The sequence below is a fragment of the Notechis scutatus genome, chromosome 5 (assembly GCF_049901735.1).
Source record: "Notechis scutatus isolate UNSWTSFEM ecotype Mainland chromosome 5, rNotScu1.2, whole genome shotgun sequence".
NCBI classification, from domain to species: domain Eukaryota; kingdom Metazoa; phylum Chordata; class Lepidosauria; order Squamata; family Elapidae; genus Notechis; species Notechis scutatus.
Genome location: NC_142013.1, coordinates 25319034 through 25335578, shown reverse-complemented (window position 1 = coordinate 25335578; position 16545 = coordinate 25319034). Strand labels below are relative to the sequence as shown.

At 35.4% G+C, this 16545-nt stretch overlaps 1 protein-coding gene across 8 annotated transcripts in view; it reads right to left on the bottom strand.

Moving 5' to 3' along the window:
- NBEA (neurobeachin) overlaps positions 1-16545 on the bottom strand; it is a 355903-nt gene that overhangs the window by 280375 nt on the left and 58983 nt on the right. For all 8 annotated transcript variants that reach the window (XM_087966360.1, XM_087966362.1, XM_087966361.1 and 5 more), the window contains exons 19-23: positions 15635-15716; positions 13752-13875; positions 12784-12976; positions 11561-12577; positions 2897-3114 (exon numbers count right to left, since the gene is read on the bottom strand). In XM_087966360.1, coding sequence (XP_087822486.1) covers positions 2897-3114; positions 11561-12577; positions 12784-12976; positions 13752-13875; positions 15635-15716 — 1634 coding nt within the window. The remainder of the gene's footprint in view (positions 1-2896; positions 3115-11560; positions 12578-12783; positions 12977-13751; positions 13876-15634; positions 15717-16545) is intronic.

Below are 16545 nucleotides of genomic sequence, written 5' to 3'. Positions count from 1 at the left end.
AACTGGAGGCCAAGGAAGCCACAAGAAAGGGTGACTGAGTCAAAGAAAGGTTGTGAAAGCCACAGAGGAGGAGATTGAAATAAAGAGAGGATGTAAAATTATTTCCTCTAGGTCTCAATTCCTTCAATTATCCCTAAATTAACAATATTATTATAAATAAAATAAAATATTATTTTATTTAAAACATTTATATAGCTACCCATCTTATAACCAACAACGTTGAAACAATTGATCCAAAGTTTCCTGGTCAATCAGAGCAACTTCATTCCTATCCACATATAGCTGAAAATCAACTACATATTCATGAATTCAGTTTAGGCTCACCTTGCGACTCTTCCAATTTGCTACTGATATCTTGGATAAGTTATCATAAGTAGCTATAAAACTTTACATGAGGATTACAATTATCAAATAGTAGAGAATTATCCTCAATGAGGGACACAATCTGTTTGGCAATCCTGTTTTTCGGTAGATTAAGAACAAAGGTAATCTTAGAGAGGGCTCTGCGATGAATTCTCTTGGTCAACTCTCCATAAAAATTAACATTGAGTTCTGAAAGTCAGATGCTGATCCTGAGCAACTCTTTATCTTCCATTTGTTCTCCATTAATTTCCATGAAAATGAAGCCACGGGTTATAGGACAGCTTTCTGGTTGAAGCAAGTCCGCCACACACATACAATTGCTATGTTAGTTGCAGCATGGCACTGTGCATTGCATGGTGCAAGTCCATGATGCGATTTCACTTACTGTTGGTTGGAACAATCTCTTGACAACTCGTTCTATAGAAAGTGGGATGCCCAAGGATCTGATGTCATCTTCAAGTTCTAAAAGCAAGGTTTGATGCCTCTATGTTGAGAAATTTGTGAGGCTTACAAGATCAGTCCTTTCAGGTAGGCCAAACCAAGAAAAGGATTTCCAGGAATTCAACTTTATGGCTGTAGTGTATGACAGAATTTTGAAAGCCAAGCTTCTCTCTCCCATTTTATATTAAACAAAATCAAGATGGGGTATTTTGATTTGAGTTTCATTCTCAAAATGCTTCAATCTCTGGACTGTTTAGGCTTGTTCCTTCCTTCCTTAAAAGTACTTTAATTCCTTTACCAGTGTAATCTCTAAATGCATTTTCAGCAATGCATAGAAACAAACATTCAAACTACAATCAAAAACATAAAAAGAGATGCTCAGCATGGAAACAGAAAACACTATAACAACAAACCAACATACACTGACTTTAGCGCCTGGGGGGAAAGTCCTTAAAGGCTTTACAGATGACAACCAATACCTTAAATTGCATCCAGAAGCCTACTATTAATCAGTACAGTTGATATACTATAGAATACCCCTAACTACTTATAGCTTCCAGAAAACAATTCAAGACTTTCATGGCATCTCTAGTTAGGATTGTGATGGCAAAATGCAAGTGAATGCAGTTGATAACACCTCAGTCAATACAGTTCGCATAAGTATTAAAAGCATGAGGATCAAGTCCTGCAGTACCTGGAACTACCCTCATTCCATGGCTACCAACTGAACTGCCTGATTAGGTAGGAATGGAACCACTACAAAATATTCCCTCTGCCCTTGTTGGCTGCTCAGGATATTGTGATCAATGGCACTGAATGGTACACTCCTCCTAATTGACTTCCAATGGAACTCATTTGCTATACAATGTTGTTTCCATCTCATGATAGGGCCTGAATAATCAATTTCTTTAGGATCCTTATTTCCCACAACCCTCCCTTCAGAAAAAAGGTTGGAGTGTGGCAGAAATCTCATGCAGCAGAATAGAGAGACTGGTTTTCAAGAAAGTGTACAGCATTGACTCTATTAAGGCAATTATCTTTAGCCATGCAGCAGAATCCAGCTGTTCTCATCATCCAAATGAGCCAGACTGGATATGAATCTAGTCTACAGGTGTCAAAGCAGGGGTGGGATTCTACCTGGTCGGACTGGTTCTATAGAACCAGTTGTTACAATTCTGCGCAGTTCGGAGAACTGGCAAACCGCGCCACTGGCTGGCCCCGCCCCGCCCCATCACTCCTTACCTGGCATGTGAGCCATCCAATTTGCCTGTGTTGTGTCTAATTTTGGAAAGTTGTTATTTTTCCTTTTTTTTCCCCCATCAGCTGTTCCAACTATCAGGTATGCTGGGACATTTAGATTATCTAGAAGGCAGGAAATTGTTGGATTTCTTGCTTTCTAGCTAAACTAAATCGCTATTGTACTGCTTTGCCTTCGCCCAGAAGGTTTCCCTGAGAAGCCCAGTCATGGGTGGTATTCAGGGGGTTGAGGGGGGGAAGAAGTGGCCTGAGAGCAGAGCTGAACCTTCCTTTGGACTGAAGCTTCTATTTTTCAGTGCAGACTCAAGCAGTAGATTGCAGAAAGGTAGATCTCTGAGTGAATCTGTTATTCTGTGAGCAACTCAATCTGCCTGCCTGCTTTGCCTGATTTTGGGTAAAAGTTGCTCTTTTTTATACAAAATTCAATATTTACATAAATATTTACAATATTTACATACAAGCCATGCCCAGCCAGGCATGTAACCAAGCCATGCCCAGTCAGCAAGCCATGCCCACCCAGTCACATGACCACCAAGCCACACCCACAAATTAGGCCACACCCACAGAACTGGTTGTTAAGAAATTTGAATCCCATCCGTGTCAAATCTTATTATCACAGAACAACCTATCCATTATGTCAAGTTCCACAATTTCAAAAAAAAAATCATAGTTCCCTAGGTAAGACTTTGCCTCACTTTTATCATGTAGTTTTGCCCAACTGGTATCTAGATCTCAGCAAGTAGACTTAGAATGCTAAAAAGAAATCCATAAAGATATTAAAGAAACCTGTATGTGTTTTATCACACTCATTATTAGAAAATGAATGGTCTCTTACCTCCTCCAAACATGCACATCAGTTTCTAAAGCAAATAGTAGATCAGTCAGTAATCTTTGGTGCATGGGGGACCATTTAAATTCTGGAATACGGAACATTGTTGTTCGTGGACCTGGGCTGAATTGTCGCCTCTGTTCTTCTGTCATTGGCATTCCTCGAAATCCCAAGTCAACACGCAAGTCTCTATCTTGTTGTGTAATAGAACGACCTTGCACAGCCTACATAAGCAGTAAATATTTGTTTTCATTTAAAATAGGAAAAGCAAAATCTGGCACAAAGTGCAAAATCAAGTGTTACGGGGCAGAGATATTTAATTAAGCACATACAACAAAATTAGGAAGTCTTAAGGAAACTTTGTCCTACTTCCACATGTCTTGTTAGGTAACATTGTTTACATTTGCATGTTTTAATGCTACTCCATTTGAAAAAAAAGTACAAAAGAGTTATGAATAACAATATAACTAAAATACCTATTTTGTTTCACCAGTAGAATAACTGACTCTTCTGTTGTTGATGACCAAAATACAAGACTAAACTACTATAGGTAGTTTTCACTTACCAAGCAACAAATGGGACCAGCAACTCTGTCACTAAGAGGTGTGGTCATTAAGTGTGATGCCATGTGACCAAACTAATTTATGTCAGTTCTGGCTACAGTTGTTAAGCAAATAACTGCAAGTCACTAAGCATGATGTCACGTGACCACAATTTACAACTTCCTCTAACTTCCCTGCTGGCTTTGCTTGTGGGAAGCCACCAAGTGCCAATCACATGACTATGGGGTGCTGTAACTGTCAGAAATGCATTTGCATCATTTCTCAAGTGCCGCAATTGTAAACATATCAGTGCAAGGATGCTGCAATAGTCACAACTTTAATGAGTAGTCATAACTATTATTTTTAGCACCATTGTAAAGTCAAACATCAGAGGAATTATTGAGTCTGTCATCTGCACCTCTATAACTGTCTGGTTTGGTTCTACAACCCAACAAGACAGACACAGACTCCAGAGAGTAATTAGGACCGCAGAAAAAAACAATTACTACCAACCTGCCTTCCATCGAGGACCTGTATCCTGCACAAGTCAAAAAGAGGGCTGTGAAAATATTTACAGGCTCCTCACATCCCGGACATAAACTGTTTCAACTCCTACTCTCAAAACGCAATCAAATCATACTAGGAAACAGTCAATATAAATCGTAAGGATTCAAGTGAGAAGATCAGAACAAGCACACCAAAACAACTAGACACAAGGACAGTTTTTTCCCCGAACGCCATCACTTTGCTAAACAAATAATTCCAACACTGTCCAACTATTTACAAAGTCTGCACTACTATTACTATTAATCTTCTCATCACTCCTTATCACCCATCCCCTCCCACTTGTGACTGTACGACTGTAACTTTGTCACTTGTATCCTTACGATTTATATTGACTGTTTCCTAGTATGATTTGATTGCTTATTGTACCCTATGACTATTATTAAGTGTTGTACCTTATGATTCTTGACTCTTGATGAATGTATCTTTTCTTTTATGTACACTAAAAGCATTTGCACCAAGACAAATTTCTTGTGTGTCCAATCACATTTGGCTAATAAAGAATTCTATTCTATTCTAAAACACTGAACAAGTGCTTGGTGAGTGAGACCTGCTGGTATCTAGTAGCCTCACAGTTGAAAAGTTGCAACAATGTAGCATTATCTCCATTATTAAGTCCATCCCTGTAAAACAACATCATTTTTATTCTCAGTTGTACACATTTCTATATACTAAATCTCTTCATGAGATTATACATGATCAACTTGAATATTTTAGCTGTACTTTTACATCTCAAGGAAATTAAAGTTATTTATAAATCTATTGAAGCTAGAAATGTTTCCAGTACAAATCATTTTCCACTGGGTGGCATAAGACATGTTTGCCTTTTTCTTATTGGCATTTTATAATGATGCTTTTTAAAATCAGGCTTTTGCTACCTCCTTTAGTGATATTTTTTTTTCAATTTCCTTTTAAATACAAAACTATCAACTCTGGCAAGTAGCTCCAGAAAATTGTATCTCTGGCTATTCATTTAACACAATGTGGTTTGACAAAAGATGAAGTTTATTAGATTACTAATTGACATTCTGAATGCATATTCAAATACTAAAATCACTTAAATAGCCTTGTAGATGCAGAAATGATCTTTGCTATCGTGCATTAAAAATTTATTTATTATTATTTAGTACTCTATTTTTGCTGCCAATAGTAAAATGAAAATTGCTCATATTTTGTAAAAATGCTTCATGGAAATCAAAGGTATTCTTTATTCCCTCTCATTTTTAAACTGCAATTGGATATTGATTTTTTTTTCTTTTCTTAAATCATGAACAAATAAAATATAATGGGTGGGCTGCCAAAGCAGCTAGTAAATCTTTTTTTTTTTCCCCTCTAAAGTTTCAAGGCTGCAATGGTCTTTGATTTAATATCTAAGTTTTAAGTCTTATAAATAAAAAGTCCAGCATGGTTAAAATATGAATTTACTCAGAAATTTCAATTCAGTACCAATAATTATATACTTAAAACCTCTTACTATGTTTCTCTCAAATATGGGGGATAGCCAGAAAGATTATTCTGGAAGAAAATAATCCTTTTTTTATAAGGAATGTTGGAGTATGGGATTTGCTATTTACAGAGAAACTCCAGGTAATGGAACAGCAGAAGAGACACCCTTTACTCCATGACTGCTGGAGGACAATGAAAAGAGCATCAGACTGAACATTTATTTGAGCCTCTACCTTACAGTGATAAGGATGGCCAAACATATTTTTTTCATCTTTATCACTAGGTAGCAGCCATCTCTAGGGTGACACCGTCCTGGGGATTGAAGAACAAAGGTGGGGGGGGAGGCAAAACAAAACTGGAGGGACATGAGGGGAGAAATTGAACTGGACAGGGAAGAAGGGGGGAGGGAGAACACCTCTATTTAGGCATTTTAAAACTATTATATCCATTAAGCAAACAGCTCCATCCAAGCAATGGATCTTTAGATTAATCTTCAAAAGTATTCAGCTCTTCTGGAGGGAAATCTGCAGTCATTTGAATATCCCATCTATTTCACATTTTCAACAGCATTCTTTAATTTCTTTAGTGGAATTCTAGATACCCCGCCATCACCATTCACAGGAAATAATGAGTTTTCTGATCTGATTAATAAGGTAAAAGAAAATATTTTTAAGCAGCTGTTTCTTCTTGCTAACCACGATTAATATTGTGTTATCAGATTTTTACAAGTACTGGAAGTAATTTAACAAAACATGAAAGTCTAACTTATCTAATTTTCATGTAGGAAACCTGCAGTTGTTGGGGGAGGGGGGACCCTGACAGGCAGCTCCAGTGGAAAAGAAATTTGCATTTTGCCAAATACAATGAGTTTTTAACACCTAATTTATTCAGTTCCCCAAAGTATTTGTACCAACATAATATATGCTTGAATTTCTGACTAGCTCTAAGCTAAAACCAATGCTTTTTAAGATAGATAACTGCCTTGGTAAAAACAGAAATGTAAGCATTTTTTACTAGAGATATATTTGTAGATAGGTAAGAGAAATTGCACCCAGGCTTAACTATTAAGTTAGGAAGAATGAAAAATTCCTACATATATATTTTAAGAGATATGATTGATAGAAGTCCTTCTACCTTACTTTGGAAATATGAGTCAACAATGGTAAAGAGTTGGCAGTCTAAGGAAAAACAGCATTGATTCTCTATTTCTGATTGTGACCTGAAACAAATATATTCAACCTGCCAATTCCAACCTCTCTCTGAAGAAATATTTGTTGGTTTGTTTTTCACATTTTTGAAGTGCTCATCTCCTCATGGAGGAATGCTGGATGGTGTATAATAAAATGTTAAAATATAAGGACAGTATATAAAAATTAAAAAATTAGAAAATCTAGAATTTAAAAGTAGGCTTTTAAAATTACTTTAAAAAACAAAGGGGGGCCTCAGAGTTCCAACTAGCTCCATGGGGGTCTGTGGTGAAGAAAATGTAAAGAACCACTGGTCTAGTGGTTAAGGCATCAGATTTAAACCAATAGATTTATAGTGATAAAGCAACTTCTAAACTGTCCTAGAATATGAATTCTAACATCAGATTAAAAACCAAAACTGTGAATTCTAGTCCTGCTTAGACATGAAAGGCAGCTTGGTGACTCTGGGCCAGTCACAGTCTTTCAGCCCAACTCACCTCACATGGATTTTATTTAGGAAAACAGGAGGAGAAAGAAGGATTAGGTAAGTTTGCCACCCTGAGTTTTTTAATAAAAAATAATAAAGACAGGATGAAAAAATTAAAGTAGTCCTTAGTCAGCATTATGACAAGTCAGCCTTAGGCATAAAAGATGGTTAGGTGACTTTGCGACAGTTACTGTCACTCAGCCGAACTCACCTCACAAGGTTGTCTTTGGGAGAACAACAGAGGAGGAAAGAGTATTAGGTTTGCTGGCTGCTTTGAGTTATTTATAAAAATAATAAAGGTAAAAAATTTAAAAATCCAAAAAAAAGTCATTTTTCAGAGGATTAAATCAAAAGTTTCTATCAGATCAGTGTAGATGGCACTACAGAATTCCTCTGTTAGATAATTTTATGTTAGAGAAATTTAAGGTCAAATTATACAATAATACATTGATCAAATCTTGATTAATCAAGTCTAAAGCCAACTTGATACTCAACTAGCACTTTCTCTTGGATCATCCAATCTGCAGTTTCACATAAAGATTCAAGAATGACTGTTTATGTGCCATTAAGCTGGTGCCAGCTTTTTAGTGCCACGAAGAGAAAACTTTTTTTCCAGAATGAACTGCCCTCAATCTGGCCCTTAAAATTTATTTAAATATAAGATAATTAATTGCAAATTAGCTGAGTTGTCTTTTTTTTAAATGTTTGTTTTAAAAAGACCCCACTGTTTAGAAATCTATAAAGGTTGATCAACATGGCCAACACTGGCAATAATCAGTCAGGACTTTATTTTAGAATTCTATAAGGATAGAGTCCATCCCAGTATTTATTTCATTAGTGCAGTAAAGTTGATAGTGTCTAAACTAGATACGGGAGATCAGTCAGAGAAAGAATCCAAAACTACTGCTATCATATGCAATTCTCTAGCTGCAATGCACAGTATCCCTAAAAATATGATCTATTTCTCTGGAGGGATTAAACTCCAATCTCAGATTTTGGAGCTGAAATGTCAACAAGGCACTAGAAAACAGTGGACTTTTCATCCATATTGATCATATCCACTTCAAATTCATCCATAGTTGATCATATCCACATCAATATTGGTTCCTTTATTTTTAGTATACTCATAGTTAGTTTTTTTTTAGCTCAGAATGCACAATATATTCTGAGAATTACATCTAGAGTTTCTACCGTACATGCATTAACTAAGCTTTGACCCAAATGAAAGAGTTGGAGAACTTAGTGGTAAATTTTTGACTAGAAGTGACACTGGACATTAAGAGTTCCTACATGTAGGAGTAAATGAGGCAGTACATACTTAGAATCACAAAGTGGGATATTTGGGGGTATATTAAAGAATTATCAAACTACGCACAATTGCTCCATTTTATTGGAGAGTTCTGAGCATGGGCAGACTCCTCCACTCTTCCACATACATGGTCCTTACTATATACTGTAGTGTTAAAAGTAAATCTTGCAATGAGTGAGAAATTATCACTATCAGGACAGAAACTACTTTAAAATCAGTTCCACTGTTGGGCAATTTAGCAGAGCCTTCAGAAATAGCATACAAATAAAGTATCTAAATTGTGGGGAACAAACAATATTGTACCCTTTACTTATTATTCTGGAATATGTATTAAAGCAGAAAAACTGAATCATCCTGATGTCCCTGAAAGAGATGGAGATATAAACAGTATGTTTATGTTTGAGAGAAGTAGTATAAGTAAAAGGGAGGATTTGGTGCCTTTGTAGAAATGTAGAATTTAAAGGGATCAGACCATAGCATCCCAAAGTATTAAAAATGTTAAATTTAAAGCTATAAAGATAGAATTTGCATAGCTTTATTTATCATTCCAATATAATATTTCTGTGGGCATGTAATCTTAACCTTGATTAGTTCAGGGGTCTTTTTCATTCTGGGGGCCAAAATCCCAGTGAACAGTGAAGTTGCACGTGTCAATAAAAGATGCTTTGTTGTATTTATTTCCACTATGATTGTTTAAAGTGGGGATTTTCACAACAAACAAATATTAATCATGCTGTGCCCCTTCTTCCTCAGAAAGTTAGTGATCCTTCTGAATTGCCAAACAATGAGCTGTTTGTTTAAATCTGAAAGGTCAAATTAAAGGTCAGTTTAGCCAAACTCCATTCTTCAGTATTAATCTCTTTGTCCTTAAAATCACATGGTCTACCATATTAAAATGCCAGCAAAGGGAATTATTTATGGGGCATAGCCAGACAGATAAATCTGATCTTTTTTATACTGATTTAAGATGGGATTTGAGCTGGGACTAGAAATCAGAGTCTCTTGGTTTCTAGGACACCTCTCTAACCATTATACAAATTGGCCCCCTTTTTTTGCATTCAACAGATCTTTAGCTTCCAGTGTTTACAGAAGTCAAATAACCACTTCACTTAATGTAGAGGGGAATCAATAATAACATTGGTATTGATATTAATAGCTCATGTCACATTTTTCTGATCAAAGTTCATTTTAGTCACCACATTAGCCTTTTAAAGGCTATTGAATCACATGATATTTTTGTAGGAAAGTATATATCATACTTTCTATGCTGAAGCATTAAACTACAGCATTAAACTATCTACAGATCATCAGATTTATGAATGGTAGATTGTTTACAATACATTATTTTTAATAAAATGGGAATGAGAAATCTCAATAAACTGCATTATACCGAGAACATTACTCTATTAGCTGAAAAAGTAAAATCATCTGCAGGCTCTAGTAATGAAAGTCAAAGAGCTACTGGGATAAAAAAGAACAAAAAGTAAATATAGATAAATTAATGACAATAAATACAAAATTAACCTTAGAATTGATAAAGAAATATTGAAATGGTGGGTCGCTTCTGCCTTTTAGGATTGGATGTCAGGATTTAGGATGCCATGATGGAAGTAGATCAGAACATATTCAAAATTTTCACTTGAGGCACAAATATGGCAATTTGACCACAGTCAAATGTGAGCATATTTTGAACACATTATGCAGAGACTTTGCTCTCTTGTGAGAAGCCTAGTATTCTTGAAAAGTTAGAAGGAACGAGAGGAAAGACAACAACTAACAACCAGGTGGATGGGCTGAATTATAATGATTAACAGTTGCACTGTTGGAAGATCTGAAGGACGAGATTAAGGACAGATTGCCTTGGAAAAGATGTACTTCTGTGGTCACTAAGAGTAGACACAAATTGATGGCAGATAATCTATCCGTGTAAAAAGTATGACAGAAATCAATACAAAAAACTACCAAATAAATCTCTATTGCATGTGCAAAATTCTGGGACTTTAAATTAGTGGTTTTGACTCATTGAATAGAAACTGGAAACAAACTGACATTGGGTCCCTTTTTTTAATCTGCAGGACCCATTGTGGCCAATTCTGCTTGGACAACCATTAATGATCTCATGCATCTGTTACTGGAAAACAGTGTTGACTCATTGGCCACAGATTTCTACCCCATTATTTAAATTGCACTCTATCAATTACATCTTCATACCAGTCTCCAAAGCTCCAAGATGTGTGAGAAGATAGTGTGTTGTGATAAAAAACAAGATTAGGATTACAAAATTCCAGACTGAAATCCACCCTCAGCCATAAAATTTCCATTGAATTACTTTATGCCCACTCTAGCTCATAGGGTTTTGTTCTGGAGAGAAGATTGAAGATGAAATGCTATGGGTGCCCTTAAACATCAAGAAAAAGGGAGAAATTTTGAATCAATAAACTGTACATGGGAACATTCCAGTCAAGTAGAACAGCATCACTAAATTCTCTACACTCAAGGCAATAGTTAAGATCCCAAAGAAACCTAACATAAAACAGAGGGCTGAACAGAGAAAATCTTCATGTAAATGAAGTGTCGGTGAAAAATTACAGATGCTCATCTTATATATCAATATCAATAAAATATTTTAGTAATTACAAATTGATAAGATTTGCTACATATACAAATGTAGGTATTGTAAGACGTATCCACCGCCCCAGAGATAGAGGATATAACACATGTGTTACCTACGTGTCAATTATATAAAGAGAGAGATCAGTGTCATAGACTATACATTAGATGAATTTGTCATCTAATGAATATAAAGATTGCCATCCTCATATTATGTTGTTTTAATGTACAGTATATTCATGTGTAGTCAGAATCCCAAAATTATATATATATGGCCCTTTATTTGAACAAAACAATACTGTGTGTTGGATTTGATTGGGATAAATTATAGGAGTGATATACAACTATGATTTGCATTTTCTTTTATTCATATCTTTTACTGTACTTTTTTACCATATGGTCTTATTATTATTCTGTATTTTATATTTTGCATTCTGGTCTGGCCTAGTGGCTAATCAAAAAAGTATTATTATATTTGTTTAATAATATAGTACATTTTATATATTTATGTATTAAAAAACTTACTTGGGTTGTGGTCGTTGTCTGTATTTTTCTTATTTCCTTCCCTACTTCTTTTCCATCATCAGACCTTTCGGTATCTGATATGATACTCCCTCCATCTACATTTGATACAGTTTTCCCAGAAGACTCAGTTTCAAGAGTTGTAGCTGCCATTTCAGTATATTCTAATCCTTTAGAGGATGAAGCCAAGTCTCTTTCAGATAGTGAATCAATTGCATCAACAGAAGTATGAATTTTAAATTCCTTGTCTTCTATTATGCTTGAACTACAAGCTATATCAGTATTACTAGACATATGAGAAAGAAGCCCAAGGTCATTATTCACACCAAGATGAATTTGAGTCTCTTGAATATTGGCAATAGTAATGTGATTGCTAGACAATTCAGGGAGCAGCTTCTCTTCTTGACTAGATATTTTATCAAAGAGAAATGAGGTGCTGTTATGAGGAGGTTCATCTTTATCATCAGCAAGTGTAATTAAGGGACCGTTGTCCTTCTCTTCACTTTTCTTAATTATGCCAACACTCCCATGAACATTGTTCTGAAGTTTTTCAACTGCAGCACTATATACATTGTCTAATAAAGATTCTACTTCCACAAGGGTTCCATTTTCTCTGGTTACCAAAGTCTCTGGTGACAGATCCATATCATCCAACTTTACTTCTGTGGCTTCCACCTTTTCTGCTTTTATATCAACTAACAGATCGTGAACCTCTACATGTACACCACTCCCAGGTCTATCTGCATTTCCAAGCACATCATCACATACTTTTGTTGCAATGAGTAAATCTCTGGAATCTGTGCTGACTGGGTAGTCTGTTTCACTTTCTGGACTTTGGCTTTGCGAAAGATCTTCAATTTCACGAATATCCATTGCACCTTTTGCTCCAGTTGTCTGAGATGAAAGGCCCGAGATAGTACTCACATTCCCTTTTTTCCCCTTCTTGATATTCTCCTCTTCCTGTCTTTGGTATTCCTCATACATTTTTGCTAGGTACTCCTTGTGAGCTTCATAGGTAACCTTAATGCAAATTATAAAGTCAGGAAAAAAAGTAATGCTAATTCAATGTCAGAAAAAAGCAAAACAGTAATTTAACCAAATTAATAATGTAATTGAAAAATAATAATAATTCAGAAACAATTACAACATGCCATTTTGCATGGTGACCACAAGATGGTACTACAATTTATCTTTAACGTAATATTAACCAAATATGGGATTCTTACCTTTGAATGGGCTATGGAAAGTGTATCAACCCAGACCCTCCATCCTCCCCATTCGTATTTTATTGCATGATATAAAAGAATACGAAAGATGTTATACACCATCTCAGTAATTTTTTGTTCTTCAGAGTTCTTAGGATTAATATATCCCAAAGAAAACATCCAATCTTGCCATACCGAACACTGAAGTAAGCACCTAAAATAAAATAGTTACACTGAGATTCCATGGCACTTGAACTTTTTAAATATACATACAGATAAGAAAAACAGAGGCTTCCATACTAAATGTTAATTTAAAAAAATGGTTTGTGAAAATAAACCTGATTTGTAATAATAAGTAAACAATATATATTCATTACACCTTCAGAAATAGAAGAAAACAATGTTTTAAATTGTAAGTGTTAAAATTATAACCTCCAGTAATGGGATCAGGATTCAGAATACTAGAAAAGAAACATCATTTAACTTAACAGCAATTATGTAGGCTATCTATTTTTGACTTTGTTTTTCACATCAAGAAAACAGAAAGTTACATTAAGAAAAATTATTCAGGAATAAACAAAAAAGTGTGAGGAAGGACTATTTAGTAAAAATCTGTGCCCAAATGGGCAATATGGGCATATAATAACATCCTTAGAAGTGATATCTATGAAATGGTAGATCAAAAATATATATTTTATGATTATTCCAAATCAAACACATCCAGATGATGCAAAGGTTAGGAAGGTAGCTGTAGGCACTGGCATCAAAAACACTACTCATATATATCACGTATGTTGGGCCCCAGGCAGCCTTGTGAAGGGGACCCCTGACTACTTTACCTTATGATGAAAAACAGAAACAAAAAGATGAAAATTATTTCCCTCCCAATGTATACGAATATGTGAGGATAATCATCCAAAACCTTTCCTTATTTCATAGTGTTTGCATAAGAACAACTACATAACTGAATGAGATAATTCTTTACATACCTTCTATTTTCACGGCTATTACTGAAAAGCTTGATCATATCTGATAAAAATAAACGCCGAACCTCCATGAGTTCTGCACTTGGTGCAGAATTCTTTAATAATGTGGCCACCACTTTCAGGATCACTTTAAAAGAGCAAATATATAATGTGCTTATACTTATTTTAATCACTGAAACACTACAAACATGGCGTTATCTATTATAATTGTATTAACAGTGATTTTTAAATTATTAAAAAAACAGACCTTCTTTAAAGGAACAGAGTAGAAAAAGTTAAAGTATATCAAGTATACCGGTAATTATTTTATTTCCAATTGACTAGGCAACAAACAATATCACAATAATTAAAATCAGAAAAACACAGAAACGGTTATAAATTATGCATATAGGCAACTGAAAAAAATTATAATAAATACACAAAAATTAACAGTGCAACCAGGTAATAGGGCCCCCTAATACATTCAGGACCTCAGGCTTGGGCACATAGCCAATCTTTAAATAGTAAATGGTTAAAGGCTTGTGAAAGGCTAATACGGTCAGGCCATCCTGAGCTAGAAAGAATGTTCCAAAGGGAAGGGACTACTGCCAAGAAGGCAACTTCCTGCTCTCCATCCAACATCTCTTGGCTGATGGGACCCGTAGCATCCCCAATCAGCTAGACCAAACTAGATGGATAGAAACTATTAGGAGAAGATGGTTTCTTGGGTAACCTGGTCCAAAGCTATGTAGGGCTTTCAATATGACAACCAACATCTTGAATTGCACTTGGAAACACATGGCAACCAATGCAGCTCCCTTAGTTATGGTGTTACATGTGACATATAACTAGCATCATAAACTACCCATGCAGCTGTTTTTGCACCAAATGATCTTTCTGAAAGTTCTTCAAGGGCAGCCTCATGTAGAGCATGTTGCGGTGATCCTAACAATTGGTAACAAGAGCATGAGTGACTGTAAGCAAAGCCTCCCTGGTCTAGGAATGGGCACAAATGGCACACAAACTCTCCTAGCAATGCTGCTACCTGTTCTTCAAGCAGATTATGTGAACCCAAGTGGATCCCCAGACTGCACAGTGGGGGAGTGCTTCCCCATCCAGTACCAAAGATGGAAGAACTGTGTTCCCAGATGGACAAAACACTCAAAGCCACTCCATCTTGTTTGGATTGAGTCAGAACTTACTATGGTCCATCCAGATCCATATAACCTCCAGAACCTTCTTTACTTTGACTTATATCAATCATAGTTCAAAGTTCTCAAACCTCTTGAAAAAGTTTACATGAGGTGAAGAGATACAAAAAAACAAATCGAACAAAAGAGAAATCCTCAGCTAAAAGTGCACATCTACAATATACGAGCTTCCTGCTTTCGCCAAAATAAGAAAAACAGTGTTATGGTAGCTCTACTTCTTTTGTATATAGGTTGTAATGCAGTGGTGGGATTCAATTTTTTTTACTATTGGTTCTGTGGGTGTGGCTTGGTGAGCATGGCAGGGAAAAGATACAGTAAAATTTCCAGTCAGAGGCGATATTTGCTAGTTCTCTGAACTACTCAAAATTTCCGCTACCAGTTCTCCAGAACTGGTCAGAACCTGCTGAATACCACCTCTGTTGTAATGTCACAACACACATAGCAAAGAAGCAGGGCTTTCATTGTGACATTCTTATTCTTCTTTCTTTCTGCTCCCCCTTGCCCTCTCTCCACCCATGATTACCAATATAAAATAGTGTCCATCTTACATTTTATCAACAGCAATTCTGGACAAAAAAAAATACTTTGTAGTATGATAGAACCTGTGAATTGCCAGTACTGTGATATTCACTTGAGCAGTAAAAAATTTGAAATTTATTACAAACATCTCTCAAAATTAAAAAGATAAATTCTTACTTGGATTTTGAATTTTCACAGTAGAATCTGGTTCTGGATGTGGTTTATGAACAACTTGTGTGCAGACTTGTTCAGTCAAGATCTATAACAGAAAAATTATTCCATTCACTCCACTCTTGGGTTTTCCAACAGAAATTATTGAAATAGATACTGTCTTCAGTACCGCATGTCATATACTGATAGTCTTATTCATTATGTCATAGTTAAATTAAGGTTAAATCCATTAATTATATTTCTAGTCCTTATTTTTGTCCCATTTTGTTTCCCCAGTAAACGATGCATGCATATATAAATTGCATAAATAGGTATTTTAACATATTTTCCTCCCAACTCATGCAATTCTTAACTTTTGATTATTATTCCAAATTATGCCCCATTTTTGTTAGCCATACAAAAAATATTCTCTCAGGACATACATTTTAAAATAGATTCTAAAACATAACCATATTTCAACTACTTATACCCATTTAGCAGGTACAAACTGAATTGTTCTAGCATCAGCTGCTATTATGAACTTAAGAAAGAAGTAGTGCAACCCTTCTGTTTTGGCCTTGGAAAAACCATTCTGAGTGTTCTAGAAATGATCTGAATTGGGCCAGGATAAGCTCAGAATAAGCTGTTTCAAATGTGCCAGAACTGATTCAAACTAGCCAATCCTAAGGTTGGTCCACTTCCACAATACTCAGAATGGCTCCAAAACCGAGATACCTACGTTGCTACTTTCAGGATCGAAACGTTCAAATAGCATGCTAGTCATTATATTTATAAAACAAAATCACAGAATAATAAATAGATAAGGAATAGTCTGTTACTTTAAAAATGTTACACATAGAAAATAACCACAGAGAAAAGGTTTTATTCATGTCACAATGTAATATTAATGTAAATTAATGATTAATAGAAATAAACAA